The sequence below is a fragment of the Canis aureus genome, chromosome 16 (genome assembly GCF_053574225.1).
Source record: "Canis aureus isolate CA01 chromosome 16, VMU_Caureus_v.1.0, whole genome shotgun sequence".
Taxonomy (NCBI): Eukaryota; Metazoa; Chordata; class Mammalia; order Carnivora; family Canidae; genus Canis; species Canis aureus.
In genome coordinates this window covers 40,058,398-40,074,291 of record NC_135626.1, presented here as the reverse complement: position 1 = coordinate 40,074,291, position 15,894 = coordinate 40,058,398, and the positions used below count along the sequence as shown (strand labels likewise).

Below are 15,894 nucleotides of genomic sequence, written 5' to 3'. Positions count from 1 at the left end.
CAGTCCCCTTTTACCAGGATGCTCTCCTGCCAGGCTGTCATGTCCCATCTATAGCCAAGCTCTTCTTTGCCCACCCTGGTCCAGGATACTTCCCTACAGGAGGATGGTGGGGGGAGATTAGAGAGGAGCCTGGGTCACCAGGGTTTCCAGGGATGGGGGTCAGTGTCAGAAAACCGGCCAGGTGGAATCACAGCTCCTGGAGTACTTCCTTGGTATCAGGGTTCTGCAGAGAGTGGGAGCAGTGTGCTGGGGCCCTGGGAGGAGTGTGGGTGCTGTGGAATAATGGGGACAAAGGATGCAGGAACCCTGCCAGCCCAGTTCTGCAGTTAGGTGGGGCAGTGGGGCACTGTCCCTCTCTGAGCCTCAGTTTCCTTATCTGTAAAATGGGGTGGTAAATTGAGGGTCATTGTATTGTATGATGAGCCCAGTGGATTTAGGTCCAGTTTCCAAGGTGGGACAGGGTCTCAGTCTGTGTGTGTGTGTGTGTGTGTGTGTGTGTGTATGTGTGGTGGAGGAGAGCACCCTCAGGCTGGGGGCTACCTGGTTCCCCAACCAGTTTCCCCACCAGACACAGGGGCCAGGTGGGCTGAGCTGGGGTGGCAGCTGCCTGGGAGGGCCTGGTGACGGTGACGTCCTATCTCTCCTCTTCTCCGTATTAGGTCATGGGAAAGCATAGCTGGAGGGCCTGCCTGAATCACAGATGACAGGCTTGAGACCAGAGACACGCACATGCGTCTGCAGACACCCAGCACGAGGGTTCGGAGAAGGGAGGCACAGCCCCGATGGTGGGAGGGGAGGGGGCCCACAGCCACCTGGGAGCTGGCTGGCGGCCAGCAGTGATGAAAGCTCAGGGGAATGGAAACAGAGGAGCGATCCTGTTGTAATCGCTACGCCCACTTGGCGGCCTATAAAGGACGCGGGCGAGCCCCGGCAGCAGCACGCACCTTGGGTCTCCCTCCTCACCAGCCCTCTCGCTCTGTGCCTGCCTGCTGCCCGCTGCTGCCACCATGACCACCACTATCCGCCAGTTCACCTCCTCCAGCTCCATCAAGGGCTCCTCGGGGCTGGGGGGCGGCTCGTCCCGCACCTCCTGCCGGCTGTCTGGCAGCCTGGGTGCCGGCTCCTGCAGGCTGGGGTCTGCTGGGGGCCTGGGCAGTGTCCTGGGGGGCAGTGGCTATTCTAGCTGCTACAACTTCGGCTCTGGCAGTGCTTACGGTGGCAGCTTTGGAGGTGTTGATGGGCTGCTGGCGGGCGGGGAGAAGGCCACCATGCAGAACCTCAATGACCGCCTGGCCTCCTACCTGGACAAGGTGCGCGCCCTGGAGGAGGCCAATACCGAGCTGGAGGTGAAGATCCGCGACTGGTACCAGAAGCAGGCCCCGGGGCCTGCCCGCGACTACAGCCACTACTACCAGACTATTGAGGACCTGAAGAACAAGGTAGGGCCTGCTGGTGGGGCAAGGCCTGTAGGGCGTATGACTTTTCCTTCTCCATCTCCTCCCCTTGACTGTGGCCCAGAGTCAGCCTGGATGGCTGTCACAGGGTCTCAGGGAGCCTTGGTCTCAGGGAGCCCACCTTGGAGCCACTGTGTGGCATGTTCCCCTTTGAGGGGCAGCAGCTGGACCAGGGAAAAGCAGGCCTCGTGGAACTGCTTTGAGCCTTGGTTTCCCCATTGTGGGGCTTACTGCCACCACCTCAGGTAATTGGATAAGATGCGTGGATGCATGTAGAGTCTGGGCTCCGGGGGCTGCTGGATACGTGGGTACTTCTCTTCTTGAAGCAAGGGGGGTATTTTGGGCCATGGTGGGGTGAAGGCAGCTAGTGAGTTCCTGATGGCACCTGCTGGAGGAGGAGGTGGAGAGAGGGGGCGGGACCTCGGAAATTCCTCTGTGTGCCTTATTTGGTGATTTTTCTGGCTTCCCCATCCCTCCCACTGCCCCCCTCAAGAATAGGACTCAGCAAACCTCTAAGGGCAGAGCTGCCTGCTGGAGTCTGGGGTTGAGGCCTAGCCAGGGTCATGACTTCTGATTTGGAACTCTTCTTTGGTGAGGGGTCTTGTAGGGCCCCTTCTGAGGGAGCCTCTTAGGCACCATCTCCCCAACTGTAAAATGAGGGGATTGTTTACCTCTCCTCCACTTTTTGGGATTCTGGGACATCTACTGCCCCAGGGACCATTCTTGTCTCCCTCGTTGGGCACTCCCGTCTGTCCACCTGTTCTGATTGAGGGCAAACCCCAGCAAGGGGGTCCATGTGGGGGGAGGCAGGGTCCGGGAGGAGGAGAGGCAAGTTTTCGCCTATCAGACTCCTGCTGGCCCCGCCTCTGCCAATAATTGCTGCCCAGTAAAGGTGAGAGGCTGGGCAGGAAAGAAGCCTTCCTGGAGAAGGCAGCCACATCCTGGCCTCCGGGCAAGAAGATCCATCTCATAACCCTGGTCCCGGCTGAGCTCCTCCCCACCAATGACCTTACCACTCTCCTGTTCTCCCCAGATCCTCACGGCCACTGTGGACAATGCCAATATCCTGCTGCAGATCGACAATGCCCGCCTGGCTGCTGATGACTTCCGTACCAAGTGAGCCCTAGCCAGTGGGCTGGGGGGAACTGGGGCACCCCTCCTCACACTAGGACCACAGTTGCTGTGGGAAGGGTCAGGAGCTGGGGGTGGAGGAGTCCACCTCTTAGTCACAGATGTGGCAAATGCAGTAAATTCTGAAGGTCACTGGGCTTAGGCAGGGAGAAGGAGGAGAGAGAGGCAGGGGGCATAAGAGAGAGAAGCAGGAAGCCAAGAGTGGTGGTGGGGCTTTGCCTTACATGGTCCTATGGCCCTGGGGCTACAGTTTGGTTCCACTCCACCCCTCTGCCCCTATCAACCCTCACAAGCTCTTAGAGCCTTGGCCAGGACATGGACCTGCACCACCAAGCATCAAGACTAAGTCTCTGGTTCCTTTTGCAGGTTTGAGACGGAGCAGGCTCTGCGGGTGAGCGTGGAGGCTGACACCAACGGCCTGCGCAGGGTGCTGGATGAGCTGACCCTGTCCAGAGCTGACCTGGAGATGCAGATTGAGAACCTCAAGGAGGAGCTGGCTTACCTGCGGAAGAACCATGAGGAGGTGAGGTGGTAGGGCAGCAGGTCATAGAGGCTGCAGGGGGTCACAGGACTCTGGGGCTTTGCCAAGCCTGAGACCATGGGAAGAGCACAGAGCAGGTGCTCCAGGGCTGTTGCCTTATGGGGCTGCCCTGTCTGCGGAGCCATGATCCCCATGTAAGGTAGCCTCCTCCAAGTACCATCTTGCTTACCTGCTTCTGGGGATCCTCCCAGCGTCTGCAGAGGCCTCTTCTGCCCATCCTGGCCTCCCTCATGAGGACAAGGGATAGGTGAGGAGGTCTCTTTGCTTCAACTCAAGCCTTTGAACCTGGACCCTATGTGGGAATTTGGGAATTAGAGGGGATATTTTAAGGGTACAGGCCTAAAAATTAGATTTTATCTTTGGAGAACCCTTGGTCTCATGGAGGAGACATAGAACCTGTCCTCAGAGAACCCCCAGTCTGATGGTAGGGACAGAGCCCATACAGAGCAGATGAACAAGAGTCAGCAGGAGGGGCAGAGGGTAGAGGATAGGCAGAATGAAGGAGAGCTCCTTGGGAGGGGTCTGGAGAGCTTGCCTGGGAAGGTTTGGAAGTAAGAGATCAGGACAGGCCGAGTGCCCACACCCACAACCCTCTCCCCCCACAGGAGATGAATGCCCTGCGAGGCCAGGTGGGTGGTGAGATCAACGTGGAGATGGATGCAGCCCCCGGTGTGGACCTGAGCCGCATCCTGTCTGAGATGCGTGACCAGTACGAGAAAATGGCAGAGAAGAACCGCAAGGACGCCGAGGACTGGTTCTTCAGCAAGGTAGAGGCTGCAGCAGGCCAGAGGCCTCTCCCAGGGGGTGGGGAGCAAAGACCGAGTCCTGGCTTATGCCTAGTACCTGGCATCTTGGGGTGCTCTATCCTCAGTGAGCCACATGGATCCCAGGGGACCAGGGTCACCCATTGCATCAATAGGCTAGGAGCTTGGCCAGAGTTGGGATCTAGGGGTGGGAGGAGAGCCCCCCGCAGGAATAAAGACCCCAAGAGCTTCCAACTTTTCACGAGGTCAGGAACTGGCAGCAGGGGACTGGTTGATATCTTGGCTGGTCCTCAAGTTGCCTATTTTAGGGCCTTCTACTTGGAGGGACTAAAGATAAAGCTTCACATCATTTCAAAGGTTTCTCTCATTTCTGGAAGTGGGATGCCGGTGAGAAGGCACTGCTCCTACAGTCAAGTTTGGGAAGGGGCCCAGGGGAGGTCAGGAAGGTGATCACATCCAGGGGAGTTATGTGGAGTGAGGAGAGACTGGGATGCCCATTTGGGCCGAGCATATGGAGACCATGGGGGTCATCTGACTCAGAGAAGAGATCCCAAGCTAATGCTGCACTGTCCTGTGTCCTGTCTGCAGACAGAGGAGCTGAACCGCGAGGTGGCCACCAACAGTGAGCTGGTACAGAGCGGTAAGAGTGAGATTTCCGAACTCCGGCGCACTGTGCAGGCCTTGGAGATTGAGCTGCAGTCCCAGCTCAGCATGGTAGGGGAGCTGCTAAGCCTGGGGCACATCTGGGACCCTGGAGGGGGCACTGAGCATCCTTGGTGACCCCTGGTCCTCCTGCCTTCCTGCAGAAAGCATCCCTGGAAGGTAGCCTGGCTGAGACAGAGAACCGCTACTGCGTGCAGCTGTCCCAGATCCAGGGGCTGATCGGCAGTGTGGAGGAGCAGCTGGCCCAACTGCGCTGCGAGATGGAGCAGCAGAACCAGGAGTACAAGATCCTGCTGGATGTGAAGACAAGACTGGAGCAGGAGATCGCCACCTACCGCCGCCTGCTGGAGGGCGAGGACGCCCAGTGAGTTGGGGGTCAGGAGCCAGGGCTGTGGACCTGGGGTAGGGGTGGAAATCTCAGACCCAAATCTAATCTCCTCTCTGTTTTTTTTCCCCCCAGCCTGACTCAGTACAAGCCCAAAGAACGTAAGGATCTCGGTAGCTGAGGGTGGGGGTGCACGGGGCTGGCAACCCATCTGCATATTGTTGGGGAGGATCCCCAGGAGCTCCAGGAAATGATGGTTGATCCTTAGCAGGGGTGGGGGAAAGGACCTGTTAGGGTCCAGGGGGTTGATATTTAGGGGAATCAGATGAGGGGGCAGGACAGAGAGATGGTCCTTACCTAGAGATCCTAATCTGATGTGGAAGATGTGGTCCTAGCTCTGGAGACTCTCTTCCGACGGGGAGATTAGGGATGTGGTCTCATGGTCTTTGTTCTTGAGACCCTACAGATGCACAAAGGCAGCCCTGTCCCTGGGGTCTCTAGTCTGATGGGAGAAAGGGACATGTTCCTTGTCCTCCAGACCCTGGTCTGATGGGGAAGATAAGATCCTGGCCCTGGGTATCTAATCTAATGAGGGTGATGTGGATCTGGTTCTTGTCTTGGAGATCCCAGTCTGGTGATGGGGGAGACCAGAGACAGACTCCATTGGGAAGTGTCCAACCTCACAGAGGGACACAGTGGGTCAGGATCATACCACCCATCTGGGCGGCTGGATTCACACAGGTGCAACAGCACAGGGATGGGATGGAAGAGGGAGTGGCAAGAGCAGGAGGGACACAGGTCTGGATGTGGTATTGAGAGGCGAGTAGAGGCATGGACAGCAAGCAGTGGCGGAGAAAACAGCTGGTTCCACCCGGGGGGCTGGGGGCTGAGCCAGGGTCTCCTGGCCCCCGCCCACCTCCAAGTGTCTGTCTCGTACAGCCGTGACCACCCGCCAGGTGCGCACCATCGTGGAAGAAGTCCAGGACGGCAAGGTCATCTCCTCCCGGGAGCAGGTGCACCAGACCACCCGCTGAGAGCTCTGCCTTCCTGGTCAGCCGCTCAGAGTTCCCCTGCAGCCTCAGCTCCTGGCTTTGGTCCCTTTCCCATACCCCTCCGCCTGACCAATAAAGCTTGTTGACTCAGATATGGAATGTGTCCTGATTATGGCCACTGAGGTGGGCCCTAGCGAGCAATGGGTGAACTGGGGGAAATGAGGGCAGGAGAGGAGTCTGTGGACACAGACTATTGTTGACTTGGAGGTTAAGGGTCATCTAGGATCGTGGTAAAGAGTAGGTCTGGGCAGAGCTTGGGGAACCATTTGTATCTCCTAAGGGTCAGTGATCCTTGGGACAGTGGTCCAGGCAATACCAGAACCAGGGTGGGGCCAGCATATCTGGGAAGGTCTCGGGTGACCTCTTCTTGCCCGGTAAGGAGGTCCATTACCTTGGGCAGTGTGGCTTTGCCTTGCTGAACTTCATTTCCTCATCTATAAATGGCCGAGGAGATGTCAGGTGGGAGCCGGAGTCCTAAAGGATGACACATCCAGTCAATTGCTCTGAGAGGGGGCAGGGGATGGGCAAGGATGGGAGTCAGGATCCTCCTGGAAAAGGCACGAGCATAGGGAAGGTGAAGAGGCAGGCTGGGTGGTTAGGGCTCAAGTTCCTTTGTGAGTCTCAGGAATCCCCCCAAGGGAATTTGGGGGCTTCCAGGGGTACTTCTATTTCCTCACCCCAGGACTATGGGTTGCAGACTCTGCTTCTAGAGAAGGCTGTGGGCCTCGGCAGGTGTGGGAGAAAGGGTGGGACTTACCTCAGGGATATTTCCTCAAATGGTCAGCCCGTTGTTCAGGATGGGGTGGAAAGGGGGCTGTGCCAGGGTAGGGCAGGGAGAAGCACCGCCTCCCTGGTAGCCTGGGAGAGGGGAAGGTGGGAGGAGCAGTCCTGCCCTAGCCACTCCCAGGACCCTCTGGGCCCCAGCCCTTTTCACTCTGGTGTCAGGCAATGGGCCAGTTGAGGAGGAGCCCCAATACCTGGAAGTCTTCCTTTGAGTAAATCTGGAAGCCACAGAGCAGGGCGAGCCTTCCCGGTTTTCTTCAGGAAATGAGGGTGGGTGGAAGGGGTTAATGAGAGGAAGGGCGCTCCCACCCCAATTCACTGACAGGTCAGGCTTCTGTTGTGGAATCAGACCAGGGCCCTCCTGGTGCCGGAGACTGAAGGTGGGGATCAGACCCTCAGATGGGCCAGAGCCGCGAGACCTGGCGGGGTGCAGGGCTCGGGACTAGTGGTGGTTAGAGCATGGTCTATGAGGTGTCCAGGTGGGTGTGGGACTTTGGACAGGTCCCAGGCCTGCTCTGGACCTCAGAGACTTCAGTAACTGGGGAGGGAGATGAGCCCAGCTGATGGTCCTTCCAGCCCTGATCCCGGCGCGATGAGGACAGTGAGTTCCTTGCCTTTGGCAGGGACTGCTGGCTGGAGTCCAGAGCCCGTGTCTCAGAGGCAGCTGCAGTCACTCAGGGCAGCCTGGGAGTGTGGACTCCGCTCGGCCAGCAGCTGGCGTCTCCCACCTGCCTGAGCAGCAGTAAAGGATGGAGGGCAGGGGGAGGCACTGTACCCACCAGGCCCCACTGCATTTCCAGCTACAACCAGAAGAACCAGCCCTGGGTTGAGGATGGCTCATTGAGAGAGTGATCTCATTTGTCGGAATGACAGTCCCAGGAAGTGGGGAGGGCCTGGGAAGAGGTGCCCCATTGTGTGGATAGGGACACTGAGGTTCCAAGGAACAGTGACTCAGCCCTTGTCTGGGTTGTGCTGGGAAGAGGAGATGAGAGTCTCACCTCCTGCTCTGCCCCCGGCTCTTAGGCAGGGGCCTTCTCTCTCTGCGGATTCTGGGGGCCCATCCCTACTGATGGCGTTAGTGAGGAGGGGTCACAGCATGGGCGTGGCCAAAGATAGCTGGGACTTGGCTCTTCTGCCCAGGAAGAAGGTCCTGTCCACAAAGTGAGTGGGTGGGTGGCTCAGGAGGCCAGATGGAGAGAAGGCAGGTGCGGAGAGCTGGGCCAGTAGAGGCAGAGGTTGCCTGCTAAGGATGGGAGTCCCCAGGGGGTGGTCCTGGGCCCAGAGAGGGGAAGCCCCACTCTTTCCAAGAGTGCTCAACCCACACCTGGGTAGGTAGAGCCACAGGATGGTGTAGTGACTGGGGGCTGAGACCTGTGGTCCCTTTGGGGATGGTGTAGGGGAATTTTGGTGGCTGGAATTTTTTTGTCCAGGCACCCCAAGCCAACCCAGGTTGCTGGGGATGTGTGCCTGTGGCCAGACTGGGGGACCCAGCTGTGGGACTCCACGGTTCATCCATATCCACCCATTAGCCTGCACAAAATATTTCACCTCCATCAGGGAACCGGTCTATAACCGCCCTTGGCACTGCTTTACCCGCTCTCATGTGATGGACACACACACCTGATTTCCAGGCCCAGGCCAGGCCCAGCAGTAGCCAGGCCCTGTGACTCTTTCTCTGCCATGCCCACACCCTGAAAGTGTGACCAGGCAGTGCTTTCCATAAGGAGACCATGCGGCGGTAACCCTCTGTCCATGATACGGCATCACTCTGCGCTTCTGCACTGGCCCTGGGGGGAAGGAGGAGACACATGCCCTGGCCTGGCGGGACCCTGCAGGACCCAGTTTAGAGGTGGTGGGCACAGTGCTGAAGCTGACAGTACTCCTTCAGTCCTTATGCAGTGCGGTGGGGGTGGGGGTAGGAGGTTGAGGAGAACAGGGGGACTGGAGCCACCAGGCGCAGAACAAGGCTCTAACTGAACTTGATCTGGTTCTGCTGAGGGCCCCTGGGTGGTGCAGACCAGCATGATGGGCTGTGATAGTCCCCACCCTTGGAAAGGGGGCAGGAAACACACGTGAAATGAGAGGACCACCTGCCATCTGGCACTCACAGATTCACCCAGAGCCTGGGACCAATAGTGGGGCCAGAGCCTGGGCTGGGGACACCTGTTCATCCCCAGGGAGCCTGCCCCCTCCCTGCAGGCCCCCCGCACTCCATAGTGGCTTGGCCACACAGCATTGGGGTGGTTTATAAGTATGCCCCGAGGGCTTCTCTGTCTGGTTCTTTGTATCAGAGTGTCCAGTCCAGATCTAGCTCCTGCTTGCCTGACCCCAGGCCACTCTGTCCTGGCTCCATCGGGGATCTTCTCTTTCTTTACCCTGCCCTGAAGCCTGTGGTTCGGACTGCCACTGGGGGCTGGGGCCCTGCAACAGCCCCCTCTCACCCTTCAGTCTCCTTAGGGTCTCCCTACCTTTCCTTCCTCCCCCAGGCTGCCTCCTGCCTCCCAGCCTGGCTGGTCACCAGAATTTCCTGGGAGCTCATAAAATGTCCCTACGACCAGGCTTGTCCTGGGCTATGCTGAGACTGTGGGTCAGAGCAGGTCGGGAATCTGTATGAAGATCCTGGTGATCAGTCAGGTTGGGGAATCACTGCAAGTTGAGGCATGCCAATAATATTTCCCAGCCAACTCAGGTATGAGATGACCTCATACCTGAGATGGGGCGGGTGAAGGACCAAAGAAAGAGGCCCCGGGTTGGGGGAAGGAAGCCACTGCCTGGAGGGATGCCAGTTTGGTGGGACTCTGTGCCCTGTGCCCACAGACCTAGCGATCCCAACTCTCAGCAACCTTGGGCAGGTTTGCCTCGCTGGCATGGAATAAATGTCCCCTGCTCTTCTCTGTCGGTTCAGATCTTCTGAGGCCCAGCTGGAGCCTCTCCTGATTACTCCCTCCTTTACTGCTGAGGCTCAGGGTCGGGTAATGCTCACCCAGCTGCATTCCTTGGGCCAAGCACCCCAGGGTTTCTTGCCACGTGGTGCCATATTCCAGGCCTTAGCTTTCTCTCTGGGATCAAATGGTAGGTTCCAAGGTCAGAGACTGTGTCATCATCTTCCCCACCTCCCATGCACCGGGTGCTGGGCACACGGTGGTGGGTGCTTGGTCTGCCGTATTGCCTGAGTGGTTGGATGGGTTGGTCGGCAACTTCCTGTAGCTTCTCAGCCTCAGAGATGTGCGGCCATCAGTGTGGGGCCTGTGCGTGAGGCCACTCCGACTCCAGGAATGATGGCAAGGGGCAGAGCTCCAGTCAGAAGGGAGGGAGGTGGAGAGCATGCCGAGGCAGGGGAAGAGGAGCTCCCAGAGACCCCTGGGAGAGTCTGTGTGAACCTCAGGAACTGCACTGGAGCTGGGTTCAAGTTTCTGCTCCTCTGTTTCTGTACTCATCAACCTGGGACAAGTCTTTCTCTATCTCTGCTTGGTGGCCTTTGGCGGCCTCAAATGTGATTTTTAGTTCTGATGAGTCAGTCTGTAGTTGGACTGAAATCCAGACCCATCTGGACACCAGAGATGGCAGGGGTTTTGTTCAAGATTCTAGGACCCATTTTTGGGGGTTAGGAGAGGGGAGCATTGGGTCCTGTCTCCCAAGCCTGGCCCTGAAGGTGTGTGTTGGGCGCCAGCTCTGCTCAGACCTCTGGGCCCTGTTCCTACAAGCTGAGTGACTGACAGGGTGCGATGTGGCAGCAATAAAGTTCTGGTTATGCTGAGACAGAATTTCCTGTCCCTAGGTTCCAGTAGTATCACCCAGCAGTGCTCAGGCTGGGACAAGCCCTCTCTGGGCTCCTCTCAGGGCCACAGAGACACTTCACAGCAAGGACCGTGGCCAGCTCAGGGCACCCCGAGGAAGCTCCTGTTTGGGGGTTTAGATCCCCTCTAGCCCTCAGGCCCAGGTCATGCCCACTGTGGACAGAGCTCATTTCAGGCACTGTGGGGAGGTAGAAGAGAAGAGACGTACTGGTCCCAGCCTGCAAGGCATCATGGGAAAGTGGAGACGGCCTGAGCCCAGGGTTCCAGTCTTGCCTCCACAATTTGAAACTGAGTGACTTTGGGCAAATCACCCCCTCACTCTGGTTCTCCCTCTCTCCTTCCCAGTTCACAGGGTTTATTCAAGACAATTATGCATGTTGGTGATACATGGATAAGGTGGTTCAGGATGGTGGGAAGGGCTCCGACTGGGCCAGCAGATAGGAAGGGGTTCAAGCCTCATCTCGCTGCTTGGCTGGGGTCCCACTTAACCTACCAGTTCCCCCGTCTGTGAACCTGTAGCAGGAATATTGGCCCTCACAGAATTGTGTGGCACACATACAGCATTCTATCCAATACCCAAGCATGGCAGGTGACAAGAGAGGTCACCTTCCCCCCCGCCCCCTTGACTGAATGAATGAAGCTGCCAAGCGCAGTCCAGCATCTGGGGACACTCGAAAGAAAACTTGAGAACAGAGCCCTGGATACAGTGTGGGAACTTAGAGGGCTGTGGTGGGGTCAGAGGTCACACATGGCAGTAGTGGCAGGATGGAGACTCCTTCCCACCCCAGTTTATGGTGGGTGTCCATGATTAGGTAGGGATATGCACTGGGGGTGGGCTGCTCAAAAGGCAGGAGTGTTGGGGTACAGAGGAAAGGGCAAAGTTGTGGGAGGGAAGTGCCAGAGTGCAGAGGTAGGTGTGGGGAGGCAGGTAAGGGGGCAGCTGGCTGCAGAGGAAGGATGAGGAAGCTGAGGGGCAGAGCCACCACTGGAGAGGCACAAATGGGGTCCTGTGTACATGTTCCTCTGTGGCATGTCCTCCCCTTTTACAGATGAGAAAACCAAGGCCCAGAGGGGCTAAAGGGCTGGCTGCTATGCTACATAGCTTGTAAGGGGCAGCGTGGGGAGCTGTCACCTATCTGGCCCAATGGTACACGCCTGAGTGACTGACTGGTACACAACACTTCTGAGGACCTGGGGTCTCAAAGGCAGCCTCTGAAGCTGGGATTGGATCCAATTAGGGAAAGAGAATCAGAGGATTTTTAGAACAAGAAAGGATTCTAAGATCACCCAGTCCAACCTTTGTCACTTTGCCGAGGGAAATCAGAAGCCCAGAGAGGGGAAGCAAGGGACCTCGGGTCACGCAGCGAGCAAAGCAGAGCGAGACCATGAATCCAGCTCTGCTGTCCTGAGTCGGGCAGGTAGGATCCCCACAGCACATCCCGAGACAGCCCCAGGCTGGCTGTCCCGTGGGGCAGGGAGTCCTTCATGGGCTGACTCACTGCCTGGGGACGCAGGCGCCACAGAGCTGCTGGTGCCAAGGCCCCGCTGGCCCCTGAGGCTCCAGGAACAAGAGCCCGATTCCTGCCGCCCAGCCTGAGTCATGACCGACTCGCGTTTGTGTGTTTTTCTCTCGGCCCCACACCCCCAGAGCTGGGTGGGAACTCCAAGCAGCACCCAGCAAAGTGAGTCGACCCCGGGCTGAATAATCCTGATCCGGAGTGGGGAGTTGGACGGGACCTGGCGTGATGAAATCCAGAGGGGAGCCCGCAAGTCAGCAGATGGGAGGCCCCGCCTGCCCTGGTGCATATAAAGGTTCCTGGGAGTTGAGCAGCCCCAGCATCCTCCCAGCCTTCCTGAGCACCTTTCTCTCCTCTCTGCTCACTCGCTCACCTCCTTCCCGGCACCATGACCTCCTGCAGCCGCCAGTTCACCTCCTCCAGCTCCATGAAGGGCTCCTGCGGCATCGGGGGCGGCTCCAGCCGCATGTCCTCTGTCCTGGCTGGAGGGGCCTGCCGGGCCCCCAGTGCCTACGGGGGCCTGTCGGTCTCCACCTCCCGCTACTCCTCCGGGGGCGCCTGCGGCCTGGGGGGCGGCTATGGCGGCGGCTTCAGCAGCAGCAGCAGCTTTGGTGGGGGCCTGGGTAGCGGCTTTGGTGGAGGATACGGTGGTAGCCTTGGTGCTGGCTTCGGTGCTGGCTTCGGTGCTGGCTTTGGTGCTGGATTTGGTGGTGGTGATGGCGGCCTCCTCTCTGGCAATGAGAAGCTCACCATGCAGAACCTCAACGACCGCCTGGCCTCCTACCTGGACAAGGTACGCGCCCTGGAGGAGGCCAACACTGAGCTGGAGGTGAAGATCCGCGACTGGTACCAGAGGCAGCGGCCCAGTGAGGCCAAGGACTACAGCCCCTACTTCAAGACCATTGAGGACCTGAGGAACAAGGTGTGTGGGCCAGGTGGGCGGCACTGGGGGGTGGAGAATGGAGAGGTCACGACTGCAGTGGCTCTTAGAGAACCACTTTCTAGCATCTTTATTTTACAAACAGGAAGATTGAGCCCACCTTGGGGAAGTGGCCAAAGGCAACTCAGAATTGGTGGCAGAGGGTCCCTTTTCAGCATCTAGGTTTCTGAGCTGGGACTGGAACCCTGAGGCTCTTATTCCCTGCAAGTGTGCTTTGTACCCTCAGCTTCTCTCAGCCTGGGGTGGAGGATGGGGTGATAGGAGACTGGGGTGCGTCCCTCACATCTGGGTGGAAAAGATACCCAGGCTGGCTGGGGGAGCATAGGGCCTGACCTGCTAGCCAGGTGACCCTCCCATTTGGGGAGATACCTTTCTCCCCTCTCTGCTCTTCCCCCTTGAGCAGCTGTCTTGACTAACCAGGCCTGTCCTTCTACCCTCTCTGTAGATCATCACAGCCACCATCGAGAATGCTCAGCCCATTCTGCAGATTGACAATGCCAGGCTGGCAGCTGATGACTTTAGGACCAAGTGAGCAACTATGGTGGTGGGCTGAATGTGGTGTAAAGGGCGGGAGGCAAGCAGTGGGGTCGTTGGTCTTCCCTCAGAAGCCTCACAGATGGTACCTGATGCCTTGACTTCTGTCCTGCCAGGTATGAGCACGAGCTGACCCTGCGCCAGAGCGTGGAAGCCGACATCAACGGCCTGCGCCGGGTGCTGGATGAGCTGACCCTGTCCAGGACTGATTTGGAGATGCAGATCGAAGGCCTGAAGGAGGAGCTGGCTTACCTGAGGAAGAACCATGAGGAGGTGAGGTTGCTGCTGGCGTTGGCAGTGGGAAGCTGGTTCAGGGGCCAGGAAAAGGGTCCGCTGAGCTGACCACCTCCTGCCATCCCTTCCTAGGAGATGCTTGCTCTGCGGGGTCAGACTGGTGGGGACGTCAGCGTGGAGATGGATGCCGCCCCTGGCGTGGATCTGAGCCGCATCCTGAACGAGATGCGTGACCAGTACGAGCAGATGGCGGAGAAGAACCGCAGAGACGCGGAGGCCTGGTTCCTGAGCAAGGTGGGGCCCAGGTCCTCAGCCCTCCTGCAGGACTTCCCAGCTGGGGAGCAGCTCAGGAACGCCTCACACCTGCTCTTCTTTCCAATCGCAGACCGAGGAACTGAACAAAGAAGTGGTCTCTAATAGCGAATTGCTGCAGAGTGGCCGCAGTGAGGTGACTGAGCTCCGGAGGACGCTCCAGGGCCTGGAGATTGAACTGCAGTCCCAGCTCAGCATGGTACGAAGGACCCCACCCAGCCCCAGTCCCCAAGTCACCAGTAATGGCCACAGCCCTGTAACCCTGCTGCAATAAGTTCTGCCTCTCTTATCCCATAGCAGGATGGGAGGGATCATTATACCCATTACATAGACACAGAAATTAAGGCCCAGCACAGTAGAATAACTTTTTTCCACATTGTCTGGCTCATCAGTAGTCCAGCTGGGGTCAAAATCCATGTACCTCTCGGGAAAGATGCCCAGAGGTCTGAGGGGACAATAGCGACCACCTCTGTTGACTCTTTCTTTCTCCCACCCACAGAAAGCATCCCTGGAGAGCAGCCTGGAGGAGACCAAAGGCCGCTACTGCATGCAGCTGTCCCAGATCCAGGGGCTGATCGGCAACGTGGAGGAGCAGCTGGCCCAGCTGCGCTGTGAGATGGAACAGCAGAGCCAGGAGTACCAGGTGCTGCTGGATGTGAAGACAAGGCTGGAGCAGGAGATCGCCACCTACCGCCGCCTGCTGGAGGGCGAGGATGCCCAGTGCGTGCCCCCTCTTACCCTCCTGCCCCCACAGAACCTGGGGCCCCACCGTTGCTCCCAGCACATCTAACTGTTCTGCCTTTTCTCCCCCACAGCCTCTCCTCCCAGCAAGCATCCAGCCATTCCTATTCTTCCCACAATGGTAAGGCTCCTGAGGCTCTTCGGTGCCTCAGAGACCCCCAGCCCTCCCTCTGTGAGGCTTCTTAGCTCCAGAGCCCTTCTCATGCCCTCTCCTCTCTCCCACAGTCTTCTCCTCCTCCTCCTCATCCTCCTCTGGCCTCCAGACTCGGCCCATCCTCAAGGAGCAGGGCTCTTCCAGCTTCAGCCAGGGCCAGAGCTCCAAGCACTGAGCTGCCTGTTCCAGAGCCTCCTGCCCGCCTACCGGCCCCAACCTCCTGAAGGCCTGGGCCACGGCCCTGCTCTCCCAGCGCGGTTTCCAGCTGTCTCCCCTCCCCCTCCGCTGGTGGTGGGCTAATAAAGCTGACTTTCTGGTTGATGCAAACCTGTGCGATCTCTGTTTTTGAACTAGTGGGAGGGGGTTGAAGGTGTCTCCCAGGGACCCTCTGGGATGTCTCAGAAGCACTGGTAGGGTCTTCCTAGAAGAACCTTCTACTAGTGAGGGTGTGGGAGGTGGGACACAGGATGGGAAGGAGCTCCCTTGTGTCGACAACCACTCTGTGAGGAGGGTGTGGTCAGGCCTGTTTTGGAACAGAGACAACCCTGCCTTTCAGAGAGGTTAAGTAACTTGCATAAAGTCATGCAGATAGTAAGAGGTGTGACAATGGTTCACACTGGGTCTGTCTGGTTATGAAGACCATGACTTTTTTTTTTAATGCCACTCTCTCTTTTTAGGTATTTTAACCCTAAGACTCCAAGGCTTGAGCTCTTTACCCTTTGGCACCTTACACTTGCCCAAGTTCTGTGTTGGATGGTGGGAAAGAGAGCTTTCTGCCACGGGGATGGGCTCCATGGTTAGAACTGAAGTTTCTTCTCCAAACCTGCTCCTCATCACCCCTTAGTAGACCCTTCTTTCTCATCCCCCTTGGGCAGGGGACTGAGTACTGTGGAGTTCCCTAGGAAACATCTGTCTCTCATGTCCTCCTCTTTATCTCCACACAACCACCCCT

At 57.9% G+C, this 15,894-nt stretch overlaps 2 protein-coding genes across 2 annotated transcripts; both read left to right on the top strand.

The window, feature by feature from the left end:
- Positions 1-869: 869 nt before the first annotated feature.
- Positions 870-6,022, top strand: KRT17 (keratin 17). The gene is made up of 8 exons (XM_077853187.1): positions 870-1,439; positions 2,488-2,570; positions 2,952-3,108; positions 3,732-3,893; positions 4,479-4,604; positions 4,697-4,917; positions 5,014-5,039; positions 5,818-6,022. The coding sequence occupies exons 1-8, from the start codon at positions 1,008-1,010 to the stop codon at positions 5,910-5,912; spliced, it is 1,302 nt and encodes a 433-aa protein (XP_077709313.1). The 5' UTR covers positions 870-1,007; the 3' UTR covers positions 5,913-6,022.
- Positions 6,023-12,337: 6,315 nt separating this feature from the next.
- On the top strand, positions 12,338-15,269 carry KRT16 (keratin 16). Its single transcript, XM_077853184.1, has 8 exons — positions 12,338-12,949; positions 13,413-13,495; positions 13,618-13,774; positions 13,868-14,029; positions 14,121-14,246; positions 14,547-14,767; positions 14,863-14,909; positions 15,014-15,269. Exons 1-8 carry the CDS (start codon positions 12,416-12,418, stop codon positions 15,115-15,117), a joined length of 1,434 nt encoding a protein of 477 aa, XP_077709310.1. The 5' UTR covers positions 12,338-12,415; the 3' UTR covers positions 15,118-15,269.
- Positions 15,270-15,894: the final 625 nt, after the last annotated feature.